At 39.3% G+C, this 23,656-nt stretch overlaps 1 protein-coding gene across 1 annotated transcript in view; it reads right to left on the reverse strand.

Moving 5' to 3' along the window:
• Positions 1-2,056: 2,056 nt before the first annotated feature.
• The window catches only part of zbtb20 (zinc finger and BTB domain containing 20), a 32,121-nt gene continuing 10,521 nt past the window's right edge, over positions 2,057-23,656 (reverse strand). The window contains exons 2-4 of the mRNA XM_076102283.1: positions 18,594-18,740; positions 15,868-17,412; positions 2,057-14,005 (exon numbers count right to left, since the gene is read on the reverse strand). Coding sequence (XP_075958398.1) covers positions 13,470-14,005; positions 15,868-17,392 — 2,061 coding nt within the window. The 5' untranslated portion in view covers positions 17,393-17,412; positions 18,594-18,740 and the 3' untranslated portion in view covers positions 2,057-13,469. The remainder of the gene's footprint in view (positions 14,006-15,867; positions 17,413-18,593; positions 18,741-23,656) is intronic.

Here is a 23,656-nt window from a genome sequence, read left to right on the forward strand (position 1 = left end):
GGTGTGAAAGATACAAGAGATTGGTGAAGGTTTGGCTAAAGATAAAGACTTTTACCAGTCAAATCTGCAGCCATTATTACAATTTAGCCGATCGTACTCACTTCATACTTGGTACTTTAGCAGCCGCTATCGGCTGTCATGTAAACAGCTTCCGCCTCATGGGGACACGTGTTTATTACTTCCTACAGGCCTCAGTTTATAGTCCAGTAAAAGACAAATATCCTACGGAGGAGGAACCGTCGGTAAAACATTTTAGGCGGTGACATACAAGCAGAAGTTTCAAAGTACGCTACTCCGTCGTTTAAATCCTCTACTTAGTGTGAGATATCACAGACCGACAGCAGGGGGCGCCCGTGGCAAGTAAGTGAACCTCCCGCGTGCCCATGTTGCTCAATGAGGTTATCAGGATACTGTGACAGTGTATGAAGGTGGACACAGTACCGTCACCTGGGCAGTAAACTGCTACACAGTTCACTTAAATACTGTAAGAAGAGCTAACTTTATGAATGACAGATGTTAATACATATAGTAATATATATTATGTTGGTGCATTAGTCTGTATTGTACATTATAAAGGTGTTTTATGTAAATAGACATTTAACGAAATACAGCAATGTATCAAGATAAAGGAACATATAGTCATAAATAGCATGAATGAATAAGCAAACTGGTTGTTAAAGTAGCTATAAAGAAGCTAATATACATGGGTACAGGATCACATGATTTAGCTGTGTGGCTTTTCACCTCAAATGTTGACTTGAGTGTCACAGACATTATTCAAAGAGCATACTTTTTACCAGCATGGCCCCAATTAATGTTCAGGTAACAGACTGATTAAGTTTACATACAACGAAATATGTATTGTGTATTTTATTAAAATCACAAATCATCTTGTTATTTAGGCTGCCACTGCATTTTGTCATTTATATTGTGGTTTTAGCCTAAATAGAAAGCTAAGAAAAATGAAACGCTCCAGAGTCAAATAAATAATCAGGAAATAAAAAGCCATCATTTTTTTCTCAGACAGGCTCATTCTGAATTCCTAAACATGTATAATTGATTACAGCAGATACATCTTTCAAACCAATATTTCAACACAATCTGAATCTGGTGTTGGAATACAATACATCTCATTTATCTGCTTCCTGCCTTACAACCCAAGTATGAGGAGCCATAACTGTAACATTGACACAAACTATTTAATATTAACATTTGAAGACGGCGAGTATGTCTTGCCAACACTGAAGGATATTCATTTATTCTCACTCGTAAGGTAATGAGAAATGAGTTTGACTTTGATATGCATAATGAATTTTAATACTTTTTTATCTCTTTTTGTCATGATGGTGATCATTATTTTTTATTTGTAGAAGTAACAGCAGTTAAACACTCTGTGGTTGGCTAATCTTGCAGCGCACACTCACAATCTGAGTATCAGTAAAAAGCTAATACTGACTGCGTTCTGGTAGATAAGACACAGCCGGCTGATCAGAGTGTGAAAACCATTTATGGGCTACACACATATACTGTGTGTAGTTCTGTGCAGCAGCTCAGATGTTAACACAGACACCTCACAGCAGGACAAACCAAGTCTTTGCTGCCTGGAAAATGTATTCTGTGCGTGTTTGAGTTTTACGCGTTGGCTGCATCAGTTTCCTCCCACAGTCCAAACACTTGTGATTGAAGTGGACTTCACTGTTGAATTGCCTGTAGGTGTGAAGTGAAGTGTGACTGTGATTGTTTATTAATCATTGTTAGATTTGTAATGGACTGGCAGCTTGTTCAGGGTGTTTCCTGCCTTCTGCCCAGTGCATTCTGGGAGACAATCCAGCCTGTTGTTGTCACTTCCAACTGTATTTGGAATCAACACACCGGCTAATATTATCCACGGGCTTAATTTTAGCTAATACAGCTATTTTATTTGACTATATTGACTTCAACAACAACATCCATCCATCTTTCCAACGTTAACCTGTTTAAGACAAAAGGTAACTTTACCAAAGGCAGTATATTGATGAGCAGGAGAAAGAACAGGAAAATAAAACAGCAACAAGCCTTTCTGTGAAGTACAGGAAAGTACTAGTTTTTATTCCTTCATAATCAAACTTCACAAACAGCTTGAACTTGTACAATACCTCAGAGAGTGAAAATTACAAAAAAAGTGCTGGTAACATTTACAAAAATCATCCTTACTTAGCAACAATCAGTTTATTCTTCCACACTTTTTTTAGTCTTTTGTATTAAGGCTTAATACTTCTGTATAAAGTATATGCAAGATAAGTCTTCACAGTTTTTCGAAAAAAGTCACAATATTATGTAACATAATGAAGCTTTTACGGCTATTTTCTTTATAATAACAAATACACATCACTGGTAAATATATGTGAAATACAGGGCTTATTGTAAAATGGCAAGTAATGATACTGTTTGCTGAGATAAATTGATTCCACACACTGTTATAGGAAAGTTTTGACATACCATTGCTATAACTGAAGGAGGAGGAAAATAAAATGATAAGCATAAACACTTGGGAGATCGCCTCCAAACTTTGGCACATCCCATGAAACAATTTCACAAAGTCTGAGATTTATTTTTGAAATCATAAATATGGAAGAATAGCTAAACTGGCATAAAGTGAAAACATGCTGTGTAGTAAGGTGCTAAATCAGAGATATTACATTGCCAGCCTTTTTCCCCCCCACATGGACTGACATGAATAAGGTGCATTTGTAAGACTCGAAGCATGTAGGCCTTTCTTAGATGTCGACAAAATATGTAATAAATACAAGTTTTCAAAAACAACCTAAATGAATTTGACCAATAGTCTTGAGGCGACCTCATGTACTCATGCATTCCCCTGGATTCAGAGAAATGAATATCTCTACTGCAGTTGTGTAACTCTCTGACTGTGGCATGTGAAAGTAAAAGCTGTATTGTATTCATGGTATGTGTTATTTGCTATTTTTTTTCCGTTTTTTTTTTCTTTTTTTTTAACTGTAGAAACTGTGACAAACTTGATGAGTAAGGAGATGGAATTGAAAACTGAATGCAAAACTAAGCCAAGATATATTCACAAGATCCTCTAAGCTGCACTGGTTTACAGGTCAACAGATGAGAGCTCTAGCCGTAGACTTACCAATTTCACCCTCATGCATACTGTACGGTTAAAGTGACGCAACAAGCTTGCTTAAATAGTCTACATCACAAAAGCAATTTGGTTTTAGTGCAAACACAATTGGCTGGCTTCAGCTTCTCAATAATAACAAGCTCACCAAGGAGATTACAAGAAGGCACATACTTATGCTTCCTCTAACACGCAACATATTTAGACAAACCGCAACGTCTTTCAACAACACCACAAAGCGGTGAAAACAGGAAAGCTACTACATCCAGATAAAATGGTGAAGTTTTGCTGTTTGTGAATTATTCAAAAATGTACACGTATCCATCAACAAAACAATGACGTTCAGGTCAATAGTTACTGCTGTTGTGAATGACCTCGTTGAAAAAGGATGAAGTATGGTACATTTTGGTGGCCACAGATTCTCTACATACGTAGCCAATGATGCTGTGTTTGATACGACAAAAAGGTGCATTTGGATTTTTTTTCTTCTTCCGTCTGATAAGTATTATTATTTCACTTTAAAGCATTGTTTTTTTTTTGTAACATCCCAGTAAAAAAAGCACTCAAAGTGACCAAATATGCAGAGAAGACGAGTGTTTTTTTACGGGAAAGGTGTGCACGACAGTGGACAGCTGGGTTTAACTTTTGGTATTTGTGTTTATCTTCAAACGTGATGAAAACAATCAACATTTGACTCGTGGAAAATGATTCCTTCCCTCATACATGCCGTCTCTGACTTTCAAAGCTGCTTGATTTGTCCAAAACAATCACAGGAGGAAACAAGAAGTTTAAATGCCGCTCAAATCTGGACACCAATACTCGGGGGGAGGAGTGAAACCCTTCTACCAACAACATGTGGATGTGCATTTTAAAAAAGCGACTGATTTCTGTACCTTCGAATACAAAAACAAATCAAAACGTGTCAAATATCATCATTTACTCAGCATGGGCGACAACTATGGTTCAAAAATGTGTTGAGTGATTTATATTGCTTTAGAAGACGACCAAAATAAGTCTAGTGCAAATCTCTTTTCTGGTTTGAGAAGTGGCGTTTGGGTTAATGAGACTCAGCTGTCATATCTGCTCTACCACAGCAAGAACATACTGGGTGATTCTGATAACTCCATAGTTGTCAAGTGGAATCCCTTTACGATTTTTCTGAATATTTAAGAGAGCAACTCTTTCTTTTTCAGAAGGAAACAAACAAAAAAAAAAACTGTCACCAGTTGATGCCGTGCAGCAATTTGGAAGGAAAACCCTAATACATATTTCCTATTATATATAACCCATCACCCAATGAATGCAATTAAGTAGCACGAAGGAAATGTCATAACTTCTTACATCTGAATGACTCCTATTTTGAACGGGAGGATGGCGGCCATGTTAAGTCCCCCTGCCCTGTACAGCTGGGAGGATGTGCTTCTCTGTCAGCTCACATCTGTGCTAACGGGTGTTGTCTGTGCAGTTATGTCTGTCAAATACATCTCTCAACTTGGAAATGTTGGAAAACTCACTCCAGTCCAGTGTTTGACAAATCATATTATAAAAACGTCCTTGCACATACATTAAAAAACAAACGAACTTTATCCCCTCTTTCAAAACAGCAGTCAATACATTTCAAACAAGCTTGTTTCATAACAATAATAATAAAACACAAACCAACTTGGAGCATAAATTATCAAAAACAAACTGAAAACACATTACTGCAGCATATATTTCAGGGTTGCTTAGTTGTGATGTTAACTACCTTTACTACACAGCTCCACTTCTGCCAAGTTCATAACTATACAGGAGAAGAATTTTTTTTTTTTTTTTAGGGAAATAATAAAATATCAAGCTAACTTAGGCAAAAGAAAGCCTAACAAAATATACACATATTTATAAGCACATCTTATAGTTCAACTCAAGTGCATGTTTACAAAAAGCATCTACATACAAGATATGGCAGCAAAAAGCCTGAAAGCCGGATGAAGGAACAAACCTACGCTGCTTTTTAATAGGGCGCATGTCATCTCTGATTTCTAATGCCAATGTTTGAGAAGTTCTGTCTTCGCCCCCCCCCCCCCCCCCCCCCCCGGGTACAAAACATCGCCCGAATTACAGTAATTAAGTTTTTCTATTTTGAACACACAAGATGAAAAATATACAGCAGATTCACCTTGAATTAGACCTTACAGTAATAAAATATCGTCAGATTTTAGCCAAATGGTTTACATTCCGCTCGCAAGAGATGCGTTGTCCTTACAAAAATATATCTCATCACTTTCATCAATATTTGGACCACGTTGTGATATTAAAATGCGTTTTACAGTTTGGTTTTTAATTTATTTTTTTCCATGTAGTGATGGCTGGCTCTGATGCTTTTTTTTCAGTGAACATGAACGACTGTAATATTTGCTTAGAGATCATGAACACCTCAGCTAGATTTGACTTGAATTGCTGAGACTGAAGGTATCATTGTTCTCTTTCCTTTCTTTTTTTGGCTTCATAAACAACCTACAAATATGTGCAAACGTAACAACTTGGTCCATCTCCAGTATGAATGGCTAAATGTACTCAAAGTCACAATGTCAGATTAGTATTTTAGGGACAGCCTTGAAATATTAGACAGTGCCAATATTTGAAGAAAACTGCTGTTACAAAACTATTTAGATATAATCCAATGTGAAGGTGAACACAGGTCTACACTGATTGGCTAAATGTGTGTATAGAAGACATAACTAATGATTATTATGTTTTGTCAGAGGAACGATGCAACACTTACAATCTTACACATGTTTTAACATGCGATAGTTTACATCACAGCTACTGTGTCAGATTCATTTTTATGTTTTGTTGCATTTCTTATAAAAAAAAAAATCTATTTTGGTCTACAATAGGCAAAAGAACACAACCACAAAACTATAAACAACTGAACACGTGACAAAAACAAAGATGCTTTTTCACAAGCACCCGGCAATGACAAGAAAAACAAAGAAAAAAACAACTATAGCAAACTAACCCAATCGCTTAGGAACCCCACACACACACACGCAGGCGCACACACACACACACACTGAAAAGAAATGTTACTTTCTCCATCAAACTTAAATTCTTTTAACCCCTCTTTGGTTTATGAAAACATTTTTCTTTCATTTGACTTCTAATGATTAGCATGGCCCCGCTTTACAAACCACCAGCCTCCTTTAGGTACATTACACTGCTAAAAGGTTAAAGTCTGAATGTCCATTAGGACGGACTATGTGCTGGCTGAGACAGTGGCCAACATCTTTTGTTGTTGTTGTATTTTATGTCTCTGCACTATGAAGGAGAGACCTACATAGAGCAACAGAGTGATAGCATAGTGCATGTTGTCTATAGAACCGGCCCACACAAGGTTTAGCTGTGCTCAAGGCGTACGAGACTTATGTTGAATTTACAGCGAGAATAGATTGAACGACTTGAGGGAAATATACATTACACTAAACTTTGATATAATGGGCAATGTTTGCTACTACATGACCAAATACTCAACAGATGTGTACAACCATTAAGTGCTGGAAGTCCTCCCTATTGTTAGGATAGTTAAGTGTGGAAAATGAATGCCAGACTACGAGTAGGAATGCTCTGGACTTGAACAGGAATGCATGTTTTTAGTTAACGCACTTTAAAACGAATCGTCTTGTCAAGGTGGACTAAGCCAAAAAAAAAGAAAGAAAGACTACAGCGACTGAGAACACAGAGAGGCTTAATGTTTCGTCTTCTGAGGCTAAATCGTGCCTTAGTCTCCTCCTCATTGTGAAAAATTAAAAATGAAAAAGATACAGAAAGCCTGTTATCGAGGGACATTCAAAATATAGCTTGTGCTCCATCAAAAACAAAGTTCTCCCCTACAGGAAAAAAGCTGTGTGGACAGGACTGCATGCTTCATTTGGACTGATGGATGGTTAGTTACCTGATGATGATATCTCTTAAAAACCTCATCAGGGTAGTGTGATAACTGCATGTTCGGAGAAAGCGTCATAGTTTATATACTGTAGATGTTTTGTTAGCTTAGTTTAGCTGTGTCGTGCTTTAAAATGTGAACAGCTGCTTCGCCGTTTCTGTGTGAAGCTCAAAATGAAGACAGAATCCGGATGTTTGACGGTAAAATGTGAACAGATGCTGTTTGTGTGACGGCTGGATGACAGGGACGAGCTTTATCACATTGCCTATACTGTTATTAATGCTTCATTTGAACATTCAATGTATATGAAACTAAGCCTTCAAAATGTGCATTTGTTAATCATAGCTGTTTTCTCCTATTTACTTGAAAACTATGCATTATGGAGGATTTAAAGATTCAAAATATAGACAATCACTTGCTTTTGGTATGATGCATGTTTTGTCATAATATATTATCGGTTTTGCAGATTAAAAAAAATATATAAAACAATTTTCAATTTCCGTTTGCCTGCTTTCGTTCTCACATCTAATTTAACAATAGCGGTACAATTTAAAGTGTCTTTTTTTCCCCCCTCCTAAATTTGGCACAGTAACTAGGCTGGAGAAGGTTACAGAGAAAACTAATTAGTCCACAGGGGACAGAATAATAAGCCATCCCAACACCTTTTATCTCGCAGCCACTCAGTCCTCAAACTTGATTTATGCTTTTTATTCCAATATATTTTCTGTTCGTTTTGTTTCCTTGTTGTTCAACAAACCACTTAAAGACATTTGAATGCTCCGTGGGTTGTTCTCTGTTGCCAAAACTTTCAATTTGTATTCTCATTTTGCCTCCAAGTGGTTATAAGTATCTAAATGACCCGTTTCTTTTTTTCACGCTGCTCGTTGCTTTCCCTTTACAATCTCAAGCTGCACGTAAACAACAAGGCTGTCGGATAAGATAACACTTTAATGATCGTTGTGGGGAAATTGGGCATCGACTCTCATGTGTCATCAGGGTCAAAGGACATAAATTGCCAGTGGAGGTAAAAACCACCAGGCTTGTAGGTATATCATAACCTGAACAATGGCAATATTTACCGGCAACACAATAAAAAAAATCCAAATATTCGACTTATATGGATTTTTGTTCATTGCGGCAGACAGTGTTAACTTAACCTCTTCCGGTTAATGTGTGGCTCCCTCTGCTGTGCACAAAGTGCCACTGCCCTTTCTCCCACAAACATACAGTACAGTATATGGCTTGCCTGCAAATAGCAAAAACTGAAACTAAAAATGGCACGTGCAATATGCCAAACACCAATGAGAGAGAGCAACGTGAAAAAAAAGGTCGTTATATTCTGAAAGGACATAAACGTCTCAGGAACCTTCTGAACCCACTAAACCCATTTGTAACATTTCATTCAAAAACGTGAAAATGTGATCGCATTTTATATCTTTGAATCCTCCAAGCTGTATAAATGTAAGATAAAAAATAAAACTTGCAGATGTAGCTTTTACTGTATATGAATAGAGCATTTCAGGTATTTTAAAGGGTTCTCTTAGGATGTACTCACAACCACCAGGTCTTAGCAGTAATAGTATAAATAGTATTTATTTGAATAGACCATTGTGTATATACTGTATCTGTGCAATGTAGGAGAGAAAAACTATGAATATTCTGTATAGTTGCTGTATGTACTGATAGGCACTTGATAGGCATATCCCCTATATCCCACAAGATACTGTATATTCTAGCTGCAATTATGTCTTTATCAAACTATCTGAAAATGTATTCTTCATCTGTGTGGAGATGGTGGTACTTAAATATATATAGTATATTTGTAAGAAGTCATCTATTTCACTCTTGTGTGTACTGTAGAAGGCCCAAAAGAAAAATGCAGTTCAGTATTATCTGGATGTTTTCATGCGTTTTCTGTATTCTACTCGTAACTTTGTGACTTTATTCAAGCTTAAATAAAAAGATCTGACTTTAAAATGTGTGGAGACAGACTGAAAGACGAACAGGAAGACCGACGCATGCTTATCAAAATAAAATGAACCTGTTCCTTACTCAACATGACCCCCTCACCATTACTATCTTCCGTTTCCTTGTTTTCATCTCAATGCAAAGCATATAGGCATATATACACTGTGAAATATGACTCAATAACGGACTATCCTTTATCCATTTGCGTGAAGCTATGCATGTATAAACAACACCACTATGATCACCATAAAAAAAAAAGCAGGAGGAAGTCTGAAATTAAGAAGTATAACGATGAATTAAACATACTGCAAGAAGGACAACAATGTACTGTAGACCCTGTGTCTCTACACTAGATAAACAAAACATGAACAGTAATATATTTGAAACACAATACAAACAGCTGCAGGCTCAAGGCTATTATCTACTTCTCAATATGTTTTGTTCTGGAAAATATGCGAACACTTTGCAAACATAAAGTCTAGACTTTTTTTTTTTTTTTTCAAACTAACAACTAGAAGAAGCACGATTGAGATAAGGACTCATTTTTATGGATAATGTTGCAACTTTTCAACAATTTTCAACCAACTTTTTCGGCAACACTGAGAAAAGAGAATTAAGCACCACCACGAGTAGCTGAAGCAGTATAAGGAATATATAACTATGGACAGTGAAGAGCGTGTGATGCTAATGCTGCAGGGGAGGGGAGGGGGGGGAGGAGCCTGGGTATGCTAAAGCTCGTTATGACACACTGGAGAGAAGGTTCCTCCCCTTCCAAGCCCGGTCTGCTATCAAACACCTTATGATACAAGAAGTCAACTGACGATTGGACGAGTTATTAGCCCTCATCCGGAGAACGTTGAGATTGGCTACTTTTGTTATACCAAAAAAAAAAAAAAAAGAAGATAGAGAAACAATTGATAGTGTAATTCTGAAATCAAATAGTTCAAAAAACCAACATCGAGCTACTTAACCTACTATTTAGACCAATGATACCACAAAGCTGGTTGTACTCATCTAGCTACAGTCAATAGTGCATTTGATATATGTGTTTACACAAAATATGTAAAAATTTAGGTGCCATGAAGGAATGCTAGATTACTGAATACACACATTACACTGAAACAATTCAATTCATGTCTCTGCCTTTGCTTTCAAAGAAGTGATGATGTTCGTTTGGCAGTGTTTAACTTGGTACTGAACAGACAACAACACCAACATCATGAGCTGTGTGCCATACATGTGGCAGTACTGTTGGAAAGAGATCTCGGCAGTTGCTTACATATTCTATTTAGTGCATTGTCTGATAAGGCATGAGATTACCCTCCACGTGCTGTGTAGAGACAAATATAGCACTAGCATGCAGCAATATTGCCATCCTGGCAACAACAGCTACAAACAGCAACCATACAATTTCGGCGTATATGCACAGCAACGGAGACAGGCCTAATCAAATGTTAAACAATGTGCTACTTTTACTGAGGACTCACCTCACGCTTTTTCAACATTTTTTTTTTCGTTTTTTGTTTTAGCCGGGGAGAAACCAGAATACAGAAAGTCTCCAGGTCTCACATGCTCATCACTTGACTTCACTTCAGCTGACTCCACAGGGATCAGAAATCTAGTAGCAATTATATGAAATTTCAAAAAGCTGGATATAACTTCTCCAAACGGGTGCAATGAAGTACAACAGTACTTGACCGACAGGCTTTTCGTCAGATCTCAGAACAAATGTTACCGGTGCCGTGTTCGCCCCAAAAAGGTTTGGAGAGCTGCTTCTCATAGTACCTGCGCTGCATATTGCAAAGGAAGCCCTACAGTTCAGATATTCCACTTATTAACAGTTTGATTAGGCTAAATACCACACAGACACTCACAGACATACAAACACTAAGGAAGGGACACAACTGTGTACAACCGACAGACATATATCAAAGAAGCTGCATTCCATCACCTCCCGCACCTTAAAACCCCACAGAAAGTTGTTCTAGGACACACATATCATTTATGTTACACACACACACACACATTTTAAATGTATTACTATTAATAATACAACAATAGTTATTATTATCATTACCTCCGCCAACGGAGTTGGACGGGAGTTGTGTTTATTATTACTGTTTCACTGTTAATGTTGTTTGGCTTGGATGTTCTTGGAGGAAAATTCTGTCTGTTTGAAAAGAAATGCGATTGATTAACTGTTATAGGGAGCTGACTCCATAAAAGAATGAATTCAAAAGGTTAAAACATAGATGAGCACACATTATGGTACATATTTAAATAAAAATAAATGCTTGCATTAACACGGCACAAGGATATACTGTAGGTAACTGCAAGCGATAACAAAAGCCAAGAACCACTGAAGTACTTAATGAATAAATTGAAACAAAGCTATTCTATTACATGTGAACTCTACAACCAAATGTTAGATTTAAAAAAAAAAAAATCCTCTTTTCTAAAACTATAATATCTCTGTTAACAGTAGTGCACTTATTGGTTTAAGCAGTGCAACATATATGCAAGAAAATAATGCAGTCCACTTATCAAGATTTAAAAAAAAAAAATGTTTTTTTTCCTTTGAAATTGAATAAAAGAAAATCATAGAAGTTCATTTAAGGAAAATGATTAAATATTAAGCACAGGCATTTTAAGAAAATGTGCAAAGTAGCACTTTGTTTTTTTGAATCTAAAGCAGGTCTTTTTAAGACCTGCTGTAGTTTGTTATTCTTTTAACAATACAACTACGAAAGTGTTCGCTCACATAAATGAGCAAATCCTCCAGATTGCAGTTGCATGTGTGTGTGTGAGTGTGAGTGTGTCCTATTTCGAATAAAAAGCAATAAAAAACTATTCAAATATTAGAAATGAGCCTTACGTGATGTGACGCACGGATGACAACTTTTGCACACTAACTTCCAAATCTATTCTGTACATGCTGTGTCTCGGTTTGTTTAGAAAAATCAGGAATGTATACTATCGTCTAGAAAGTCCATCTGCAACTTGTGGTATATCACGAAACAGTGTGATTTCAAAAGAGCTACTTGTTTTGCTTTGAGACTGCATTTCCTTTCATCACGTTGCATGCCATTGGAGCTGCCATTGGAGCCAATACATAAAGAGTTATGCATTTAGCTCCCACTTGCTGAAATAGCGTTGCAATAGTAATGAATAGGTTGCACAGGGGTTTCAGGATCAGGATGGCATTTATTTCCGATTGATTCAAATTAAATACCTCCCTCTTTGTTCCAATCAACGACAAGCCTAAACCCCCCAAATATTATAATCCGATTATCAAATTACAACCATGTAGGCTGATCGATAACAATAATTAAAGTTACAATTTGAATCTGCATCCCATAACAGTCAGGTGCAAGTTGAGGAGCAGCAATTATGAAGGAGAGAGTTTAGTCGCATAACTGCCATAACTGTGAGTGTGAAAGGCTAAAAAAACAAAAACATCAGCAAAAGAATCTTTCTTTTTTTCTCATGTTTTGAAATGGAAGAGGTCTACTAGCCTTAACAGTCTTTTAGGATATTAGTGGCAGTGTATGCAAATGAGTTAAACTCCAAACTTCAGAAAAAAAGAAACATATTTTTGCTCAAATACTGTCTCATCAACACACCCTAATTTAGTCAACGTAATCTTAACCATCAAAATGCATGGACAACAATTACAAAACATGTGAGAAATATTTGTCCTGTCACCACCGACAGGAAGTTACATTTCAGTAAAATGATTGAAATTGGTACCTTGACAACAGCTGCATTATAATCCCTTAATACCATAGGAATAAATAAAACCCAGTGTCAAATTAACTACTCTCCTTTTTTTATTTTACATAAGAAGGCAATCTTGTGACCATCAGTATTTGTTTAGAGGGAATATGTAGCCCAACCCCAGATGATTTTTTGTTATTGTTGTTGTAAATTATACCACAGTAAGCTTGGACATCTATAGTTTCCAAACTGGTCAGTATGGGTTCACAACTGCCATGATAAATGTTTCATGGCAATGTACACACACACACACACACACACAGTGACGAAAAGACAGACACAAGCAAATACACAAACGCTCAAACATATATGCACATGTATATTCATTCAGACATATCTACACTAAAGGTGTGTTTGTGTGTATGTGTTTCTTTCGTAGGCCTTTCGGTAGTGTTCAACACATAAATCAATATTTTAGGAAAGCATACATTTAGAGGCCTGTAGTTAGGATCCATCCAGTAGATCAATATCAAACTACTAAGCCTTAAGGCCACCATCTTTTTTCTCTTTTAGAATAACAGAAAAAAAGAAAGAAAACAATAATTTTTTTTTTTTTTGGGGAAACTTAATGTGCCAGTGTCTATACTCATTACTCTTCATACCTCAAAATAAGAAAAGGAAAATCTAGTGCCATTTATTTGTCATTCTTTTTGAAAGAAGTTTATCTATTAGTACTTATCCATCGGAGACATGCATTCGCATGTGGTCATTGAAGTGCTCCATTTGGTCGAACTTGGCAGGGCAGACGGAGCACACGTAGGTGGTCCCTTCTTGGCAGCTCGCTTCTGCAGCTACACCCACTCCTGTTCCAACCCCAGCCCCTACTCCAGCACCTCCGCTCACTGGCATGGCGAGGGCCACCACTCCAGCTCCAGGCTCAGGGACAGCCATAGGCATGGGAATGGAGACCGGGGCCGGGGTGCCTGCGCTCCCCGACAGCCCCGTGATGGTGCTGCCTGTGCTGTGCAGGGCCATGTGCCTCTCCAGCAGGGTCTTGTGTGAGAACTTCTTCTTGCAGATGTAGCACTCATAGGACTTCTCTCCACGGTGCAGCCGCATGTGGACATTGAGAGAGCTCTTCTGGGTGAAACGCTTGTTGCAGATGCTGCACTGGTAGGCCCGCACCCCTGTGTGTGTCACCATGTGTTTGATTAAGTAATCCTTCAGGGAGAACGAGCGCCAGCAGATGCTGCACTGATGAGGCTTCTCACCTGGATGTACATGCAAGACAGGAGCATTAAGGGGGGGAGAAAGAAGAGAGACATTTTGAGGATCAGGTTGACAAAATATGGAAGAACTTGTGCAGCAACATTTGACGCCTGAATACACCAGTGGTACATTTCTCCGGCAGAGGGATTAATTAAACCTGTATTAGCTTCGTGTTGATACTTGTTCAAATATGTGCTATACGCTATAGCTTCCTGAGAAAAGGTGTCCTATAATGTAGCTCTGATGCAGTAATGGTAACATGTACGCCTTGATATCTTATGAAAAGTGCTGAAAAGACTACGAGGAGGAATTTGAAAATCACAATTTTAATTCCTATACGATCACGAACCAAATAATTTATGCTCCTATTTGATTTGTTCAGACGGAAGCTCAATTTACATAATTATTACATTCTTGTCTGTGAAATATTAAAGTATTAATCATTGCGTAAAACAAACAGGTAGAGGAAGAGACTGACAAATCTGTGAATAGGCAATTTATATCATGCAAGTTAATGAAGTCCTGTGTATCTACTGTTTGCTGCTGCACTGAATTAATGTGAAGCTACCTGTTTTGATTTAATGACGCCAATATTTTATACTTTTACTTTATTACTGTTTTTCCTTTCTTTTTTTTTGCTTTACCTGTTCAGATCAGATACACATTAGCACCATAGAGCTAGCACATACATAACAGGTATACTTTGCTCATTTTGCGAATATATTTGCAATACAACGGAAAAGCTGTCTATTTTTTTATTGCAGCCAATGACACATTACCTCTGCTGCACATGTGTATTATGCATTGGTGCGTCCACTGTCTTTAGGCTTTTTTGAGCGTGTATTGTACAAATCTATATTTTTAGGAATTATCATTCTATTGTAATGACAGAGGTTTTTATCACCATCATCGATGTGCCATGTGAAGATTAAATAGAATATTATTATAATATTATTTGCAAAAGTACCTCTTGATTACTTTTTTTTTTACTGAAATAAAAAATGTAAATTGCACATATATTAGATTAGAATGCTGACATCCTGTTTGTTTTTGAATAATATTTGTTACAAGACCGAGTAAAGGTAATCCGTCATTGATCGCCATGAGACGTTGAGATCTCGTCCCATGGGACTGATCGATCAGTGACTTTCCTTCTCAATACGTCATCGCTCTGCTCCGCACAACTGTGTGAGTGAAACTGGGAAATCTAGTTTGAAATGGCCGTCATAGCTGGCTCTGGACACGCAATGGATTCTTATGATTAATAATGGCTATTTGAGTAGGCAATCTTCTAATTACATGACATCTAATTCTTTCTATCTGTGGTGGTGATTTCTACAGTTCATGATTGATACGGCTGTCGGTGCGAGAGGAAAGCAGTGCACAGTGTAATGATCTGCTGCATGAGCAATCTAATGCCACTGTAAGTCAGATGAAAATAATAATAAAAATACTAGTCAACTGTGACCTAATGAATGTCAAAATTGAGGCTGTGCTTTTATCCTTTTCCAGTATATAAACACAGCATACATACTAATACTATACGTTTTATGTACTAATACTCAAAGTATACTGTACTCAGTGTGAAGAAACTACCACCTGAAACCCTGGGTACACATATAATGTATTGCAATAATAGCATTAATAAAAATGAATAGCCTTTTGTCTAATAGTTATGTTTAACATATTTAATATGATCATAAATAAGACCTCTGATCTTAAATGTTTGTTATCTACTAACCAAACAAGATTTCAAAGGTATTTCTGCAACTACTATCTACACTGACTATGGATCATAAAATAATTTAACAGAGCTACTGACATAAATAAACAACTTTACTTCACATAAGACATTCTGACTTACCAGTGTGGACAAACATGTGTTTGACGAAGTTCTGTTTCGCAGTAAAGTTTTTACTGCAGAGAGTGCATTCATAGGGCTTCTTTTCCCCTGGACCAATTCCTGCTATGACCTGTTGCTGCATCGCTAGCGCTTGCGCTTGCGCTTGAGCTTGAGCTTGCTGTACCGACATGGGGTTCGGGAATGATGGCATTGCAGGAGACGGCATGGCCACAAACTGGGTTTGCTGCTGGCCAGGAAGGTAAGGGAAAGGCTTGGTGTCTCTATTCAGCTGTGTAGGAAAGAGCGTGGGCAGGAAGGTGCTTCCAGCAATGCCCATCACTTGGGAATTGCTGGTCACGGTGAGCGGCATCCTCAGATTGCTGGTGTGTGATTCTGCCTGGCGCATGTAGTGCGGGGCACTTGACAGGGACTGGGACATGACTGAGTTTGGCAGGGGCTGCATCATGCTACTGTCACTAGTGCTGTGGGATGTGTCCTCGTCCTCCGGGTCTTGCACTTGCTCTGGGGACGAGTCATTGACCTCTATATGCACTGGACCTCCTTCACCGTCTCCGCCCCCGTCTCGGCCAAAGCCCGTCAGGTACGGCTGCTGCTCCATAGCATCTGGCTCAGTACTGATGGAGGAGCTCACCCCTGAGTCAAAACTTTCAACCTTGGATTCACTCTCCACACCCTCAGTATGGTCCGTGTTGTCTTGGCAGTCCAAATTATCGTAGCAGCTGTGCTCGTCTTCGGCCTCCTGCTTTATGTGCATCCCTCCTGTATGTATGCGTACCGGTCGGGGCTGCTTGCGGCAGTGGGTGGTCTCTGCTGTGGAGATGAAGCGGTCGACCTGCTGAGATCTCTCCTGGATGCGGTTCATCCAGGGCGGATCTTGAGATTGCTGGACCTCCTGAGTGCTTAGAGTGGGATCGTAATTTGTCGACATAGGGCTAATATACAGGGGGCGCTCGCGGGTGCCGTTCTGCAGAGTGAGGCCAGGGTAGGAGTACAGTGATGTGTATGCACGGTCCATGCTTTGTGATGTTGCTTGCATATAACCTGACTCTGCGTCGCTGCTGGGCCCAGAGGTGCCGGACTCTGGCGTGCCACGGGGCGTTTCCTGACCAGAGTCTCCTGGTATAACAGGGAAGCCCCCCGGCCCGGCCAGGCCCACATTCTGGGACACGATGCGGGTACACTCATCGATGACGGTCTTGATCTGTAGGATGCTGGCAGCAGTCAGGATTTGCAGGGCCTCTGACTGAGATACCCGCAGAATCCCGCTGTACATAAAGTCGATCAGCTTTTGGATGGATTGCACCGAGACCACAGAAGGGATCTCAATGTCGCTGTAGCCCAAGAGCAGCTTGTCCTGAAAGAAGGGGCTTCCAGCAGCCAGCACGCACCGGTGAGCTCGCAGCATACTTCCATGGATCCGAACAGTCACGTCACAGAAGTGCCCACGGTTGCGCTGCTCATTGAGGGTCTCAAGTACAGAATTGCTGAAGTTGTGGAGATTGATGTTATGAATGCGCTCGGTCATCCCCTTGCAACTGATGTCACCTGCAGGCAGGACGCAACACAGCAAACTTAAAACCTCGGACACACAATCACTACATTATTCAACTGGATTTAATAATGAAGTGAAGGAGTTTACAGTATTATAACAACACTATATTTATATTTTTGGTTTACAGTATTACTGATATATTAGGAGTAATAAAACCGTGTAATTGAATAATCAGATATACTCTATGTAACAGAACCAGGTCACAGTACTGCAATCAATTAAACATGTGAACAGCGATATTAATACTGATACTGTAATTCTAATCACTCCAGTCTCAGTTTCAACACCTCAGTTAAATTTGTCTCTTGAAATCGTGGTTTAAAAATGTTACATTGACATGGTGAAAGACAATTAAGATGGTTCCCATCTAATTATTACAAGTTTCTATATGTGTGTTCCTGAAATTCCTGCAACCACCAGTAGGTGGTGCACTGGGCTTAGATGACAACAGGCCTCTTTTGTTAGCCATGTGTTCGCTGTGATGGCGCTTCCTAACTATCCTAGGAATACACTGATCAGCGTGTAAGATAACTTAAGATGCTTTTCTTTCCCAGTTAGATGTGAAAAGAAATGAAAACCTTAATATAAATTGGAGAGGTAGAAAGCGTCAGAATTATGCAAATTGAGGGTCTCCATAATTGCTGTAAAATTAATTTATTTTGCACATAAACATTCCTGAGTATAATTGAATTAAAGCGGTTGACCTTATTTGACTCATTATTAAACACAGCCCTTTTTGTTAAAGATAAATCTCCTCATTTTGATCTTGGAAACTGAACAAATCCATGTCCCAAATGCTGTAGATAATTCAATTACACTATGTCTGTCAATGAATAAGAAATATATTTATGAAAACGTATTGGTGATGAAATTAATCAACACATAACTTAACTACTGTATATATGGGAAAACACTTGAACATGTAGATAATTGCTTTATAATATGGAATGCAGTTAAACACCAAACACAAATAAATTGAACAGTGGTGGTAACAATAAAACCATATTTGGTAGTAACAGATATATTTATCCAAATTAAGTAGAATTTAGCTCAAATGTACTGCAAAAACAGTGCAACAGTGTTAGCGGGAAACAAGCGTTAATACTTTGTGCTAAGTTATTTCCAACTTACACGTAAATGGAAAACGGAAAAACGGAAGCAGTCCCGTACTCACAGTTAGATGACGTTTTGTTCCGAAGATGTTTGTGTGGCTGGTGATGAAGTGCGGGTCAAGCTTCAGTTTGCTGGTGGTGATGGCTGATCAGAGGCCGGGTGCTGTAGGCAAGGCTGTCAGTCCTCTCTGTCCAAATCATGTGTTGATCTGCCACAGTGTTTGGAGGGGGAGAGAAAAGACAAAGACAAATCTTAATGCCACATACTGCCTCGTCGATATTGCCACTCCCTTAATGAACCGGGAGCCACAGTAACACAAAAAAATCTTCCACCGACACGCTGCAACAGATGTGTGAAGAGTTTTCAAAGCCGAATGAATGGACGTTCCTGTGCGCACAAGACAACGAATTACAAATCAAGGTTGAAAATAATATTGGTGTAAGAGCCAGTTTCTTCTCTCTGCCGTTATCTGTGCCGCTGGGCAAAAAAAAAAAAACCACACCCTTAAAAAGAAGAAAATTTATCTAAATTCCTTATAAATTTAACCAGAGCAAATATTTCAGGGAAAGTCTCAGTCTCACTGACCACAAAGAGAGAGAGAGAGAGCGCGTGTGTGTGGACATTTTTCTGTTCTTTTTCATTTTCATATCTACAAATTAAACAAGACAATGCCCAATACAGACATAGAGCAGACATTAGAAGTTGTAATAATAGAAAAAAAAAAAAAAGTCTCAAATTAACTACACAAGGCATTCATTGAAAAACACAAGACAGGCATTCAACAACGTCAAGCATGTGACGAGCTGGTTTGGTGATGCTCAGAAAGCCTCACACGATTGCTCTACTACTGTACACACACATTATTATGCAAAAGGGTTTATCTCAACAGTGGAGACAAAACCGACCACATTGTGGTCAGGCAAGCTGAAAAACATATGCATTGAACCAATGAAAAATGCCGTTATGTTTTCTCTCTTGCTTGTCCCACACAAGTCAAAGGGCCTTTAAATATTTCTACCAACAAAGCTTTAAAAAGGTACGTGGAAATGACTCTCTGTGTGTTGGGGTGGGAATACTTATCATTCATTGTAGTTTGGTTCAGAATTACAAGTGTGATCCGACACTCTTTACATATTTTTTTAGAAACAAAGTAAGAATGTTTCGCAGCGGTCACGCTGGCTACAACGTGAACATCAAGTGCTCTCTGAGGAATGCCAGCAACAACAGTGTGTTGCTGAATGAACAGAACGAGGCTAGGATTTGACCAGACCTGTACGTTAATGTTGACACATATTATTCTCGTACAAATCCCTAATACTTTCAGAGAACACACCTCCCGCTTTGAGATACTGCGGTGAAAGCTGCAGATGAAAAAGCATGTTACTTTCAGTATGTGACCTGTGTGCTTTTCCTACTGGAGGTGTCAAGGTTATAGATATTAGGCCTCTAAAATAGTCGAATAAGATGAGGATTTCATCTAAAGTTTAGTATGGAGACGCAGAATATCTGGGAGAAAACCAGAGGCGAGGGGTTAAAGTGTAAAAACCTGAAATAGCTGTGCTCACAGCCTGGTTTGTGTCCACAGGCCCCACTTTGAGAAGTACTGCGGGCAGTAAGACATGCGCTCGCTTTCTTGAAATGTCCTTGTCAACTAACAAATCTGTTGATTAGATATAGACAAGTAATAGCGTGTCTAGCAGCAGAGGGTGATCACTCGATACTGAGACAGATCATTCTTTGGCACTAAAACACACACACACAAACACACTGGTTGGTTCTTCCGTCTTGGTCAGGACAGAAAATATATTATACAGTGAAATCCTTAACCCCGAAATCTATAAAATTACACTGTTCTCTAACCGTAGCTATAAAACTCAAACAGCAACCTTCAGCCGGTGTATTACACTCCTCAATATAAGCTTGAAACCCCAACACGAGTTCTAATACCTAAACATAACACCCTTCTGTAGGTGTAACCTTTGCCTCAGCCTAACTGCTGCTACTGAAATAATTAAGAATGTACTGAGTCGAAGTGAAAACCAACAGAAATATCATGGTTAAAGCCTTGTCTTTAAAGTACTGCACACAAACATGAGCCAAAATGCTTGAATCCATAACTGTGGCAAATATTTGACCTTTTTTTTTTTCTTTTCCAGCAACGGTTAGATTTGGATGTAACTGTATTCTGATGCCATGGGCCTTTTTATTTTTATTTTTTTCGTGACTACTGTTAAGACAATGCAAACATGTATGTTCCCTCTCTGGCTTTCCCTCGCCACCCAGACATGTAAATCCACCTGCCTACGGGGTAAAGTGAGGTGAATGCGGGCAACAAAGGGAGCAGGCCAAGAGAAGCAGGCTTCAGTTGCCCAGACTGCCACTCACAACAGTGATTCCATTTTAGCCGTGACACAGTGGGTGAGCAGCAGCCAGCGCCTACCTGCAGTGAATTCTAATCAGCCCAGGGGTCTGTCCCCCCTCTCCCCCTCCCTCCTTCCCTCCCTCCCTCCTGTACCCTGCCTTGGACTAAAGGGGCTGATGATCCTTCAAAATTAATTAGATCCTTGTAGGAGGCAGCCATTTTCTTTCACTTCCAAACGCTCCACCAAAAAAAAAAACACCACATTTTTTTAAATCAACCAAAATCGGGGTGTGTATTTTACCCTCCTCACATTGATCTCTATCTCTGTGTGCTGCTACCTGTTTCCTGTTTCATCACGTCGAAACTCTCTCGGCGTCTTTTCTTCCATCTGTCTGTCTCTCCGTCTGTGTGCCCCCCCCCCCCTCATTCTCCCTTCCCACCTTCCTCCCTTGCTCCCCCCCCCCCTACAAACCTTCCCCAAGACCCTCCCTCCCTCTCTGGCTGCCTCTCCATGCTCCCAGCTCTGTGTCTGCCTCTGTGGAGTTTGCTGTCAATAAATCCCCAGAGGTCAGTTTGTCTGCTGGAAATCAGACACAATGCTTCAGACCGCCAATGCAATGCATGCTCTGCTGCTGCCGCCACAACAAAGACTGAGGAGGGGTGGAGGGGGGGAAGAGGGGGGCAAAAAAAAAAAAAAAGAAGAAGAGAGAAAGAAAAAAAATGAAGACAGGGAGATGAGGATTGTAACTTCACCAGCCAGACTCCAGGTTAATCAGCAGCCTGTATTAGGTGACAAGCTCATGAAATACGCTGCATCGAATCGGACATTAGTTAATCAAAGGGGGGGTCGGGGGGGGGGGGGGGGGGGGATAAAATGGGAAGATGGGGGATGGGGTTGAGGACAGACATAAGAGGCGTGCTTATGAAAGGAGCAGTATCAGCCATGTGAATAATATACATCCTGAATATGCAAATACTGCTTACAACACACACTACAAGCATATATTCAGGGCTCTTGATGCATTTAAATCTGGAGACAAAAGGGCCACGGGGCATTGTGAAAAAGCTCATGTCCATGCATGTGCGTACAGCACCTCAGTGAATCTGATGCAGATTTGCCCTTATCAAGAGTGTTGTGTGTTACATCTAATTAATAGTCATTTGTGAGTTTGTTTGAAATCTCTGCTGCTTAACCGTCGCTGTCCAACGTTGTAATTATTAATTTCAATGATCCATTTAGCCCAAGTGCATTAGCATATAAACTAGCAGAAATCATACTTTAATAGTATGGTTTGGATACGTGATCTAATGCGATTTAGTAAACAATGTAAATGTGTGGCGAGCACACCGGGAACTGTTAAGCAGCAATCAAGTGATGCGTCGCTCTGACAAGTGATAATTCAAGTTCAATGAAGACACCGCGTTCAGTTCACTCCTCTGACAAAACAATTTACAGCTACACCTCGCTGCAATCAGCCAACATCTCTAACTTTTCTCAAAAAATAAATTAGAATAATCCTCAGGTAATGCTGTTGTGTCGCGGGTTCCCTCTGACAATTCAAAATTATTCTTTTTAGGTAACTAAATATTCATCTCAGCCCAACAATGTTGTGTTGGCTGATTGAATCCGAGTAATTTAGAGCGCCGTGTCTCTTATTGCATTCGAGTGTTCGTCCATAACGTTGTGAAGTAATTAACAGGTAAGGTATGCACCTAAATCACACACACACACACACACACACACACACACACACACACACACACACTTCAGGAGACGTAGAAGAAAACACCCCACAGTCTCACAATTTAATTGATTTGCCTTTATAGCAGTCACTGAGAATCATCAACAAGCACGTAGGCTGTTTGACAAGTTGAGCCAAGATAATTTTTTTCTTTTTTCACTCTTCCTTCCTTCTTCCCTTCACTGGAATTTTAGGTGTAACATCACCAACGAATTATTCTTGAAATGTGTCTGAATGTCTGATGGTACTTATAACGCGTATGAATTACACTTGAACCAGGTGTTGTCCTAACAATTTCGACACGAGACGTCCTGCTGCTGTACTTTGAACTGGCCCTTCACCTACAACACAGACCAGTGACTCTCCCTTCAAAATACAGTTTCGATTTCAAGCTCACCACCAGGGACAGTTTAAAAAAATATGCAAAACGCTGTAAAATCGCATTCCATCAATTGGCAACTCTTTTTCTTTCCCCTGTTGTGAGCTCTCTACTTGGTGGAAGCACTGTGAAGTAATTACAGAGTGCCAGTGTAATGTTATGGCCACCGCTCAATCCAGATTGCTTGAATAACTGTATTATGTTGGTGCATTTCTGTGCATCACACACACACACTATCTGGAACTGTTAACTCTTTATAGTCGCCATAAATTGAATCTAACTGTTCATGTTTAGTTCCTGCCACTAAAATGTCTCAAATAGCACAGCAGATCAATGTGATGACACATTCAGTCCAACTGAATCTCAATGTGACAGGATGTGCGGCTTTCAAATAAATTCCTCAGGCAAACAAATAGCAGCACACACTACAATCCCACTACACAAGTAAAGGACAGTTTAAATATTTTTTTGACAGGACAGCTTGTTCAACTTCGTCATTTTCTGTCAAAAAAACAACAACACACCCACCACCGCCACCCGTTATCCATAGCACATCCTTTGTCTATTTGCAGATGGGAGGATAATCTACTTTCTAATATACTTTTGCAGGAACACAAACTTTCATGAATTAGCGCCATCAG

This window comes from Anarhichas minor, unplaced genomic scaffold (assembly GCF_050575085.1).
Source record: "Anarhichas minor isolate MPS153535 unplaced genomic scaffold, ASM5057508v1 ptg000027l, whole genome shotgun sequence".
Classification (NCBI taxonomy): domain Eukaryota; kingdom Metazoa; phylum Chordata; class Actinopteri; order Perciformes; family Anarhichadidae; genus Anarhichas; species Anarhichas minor.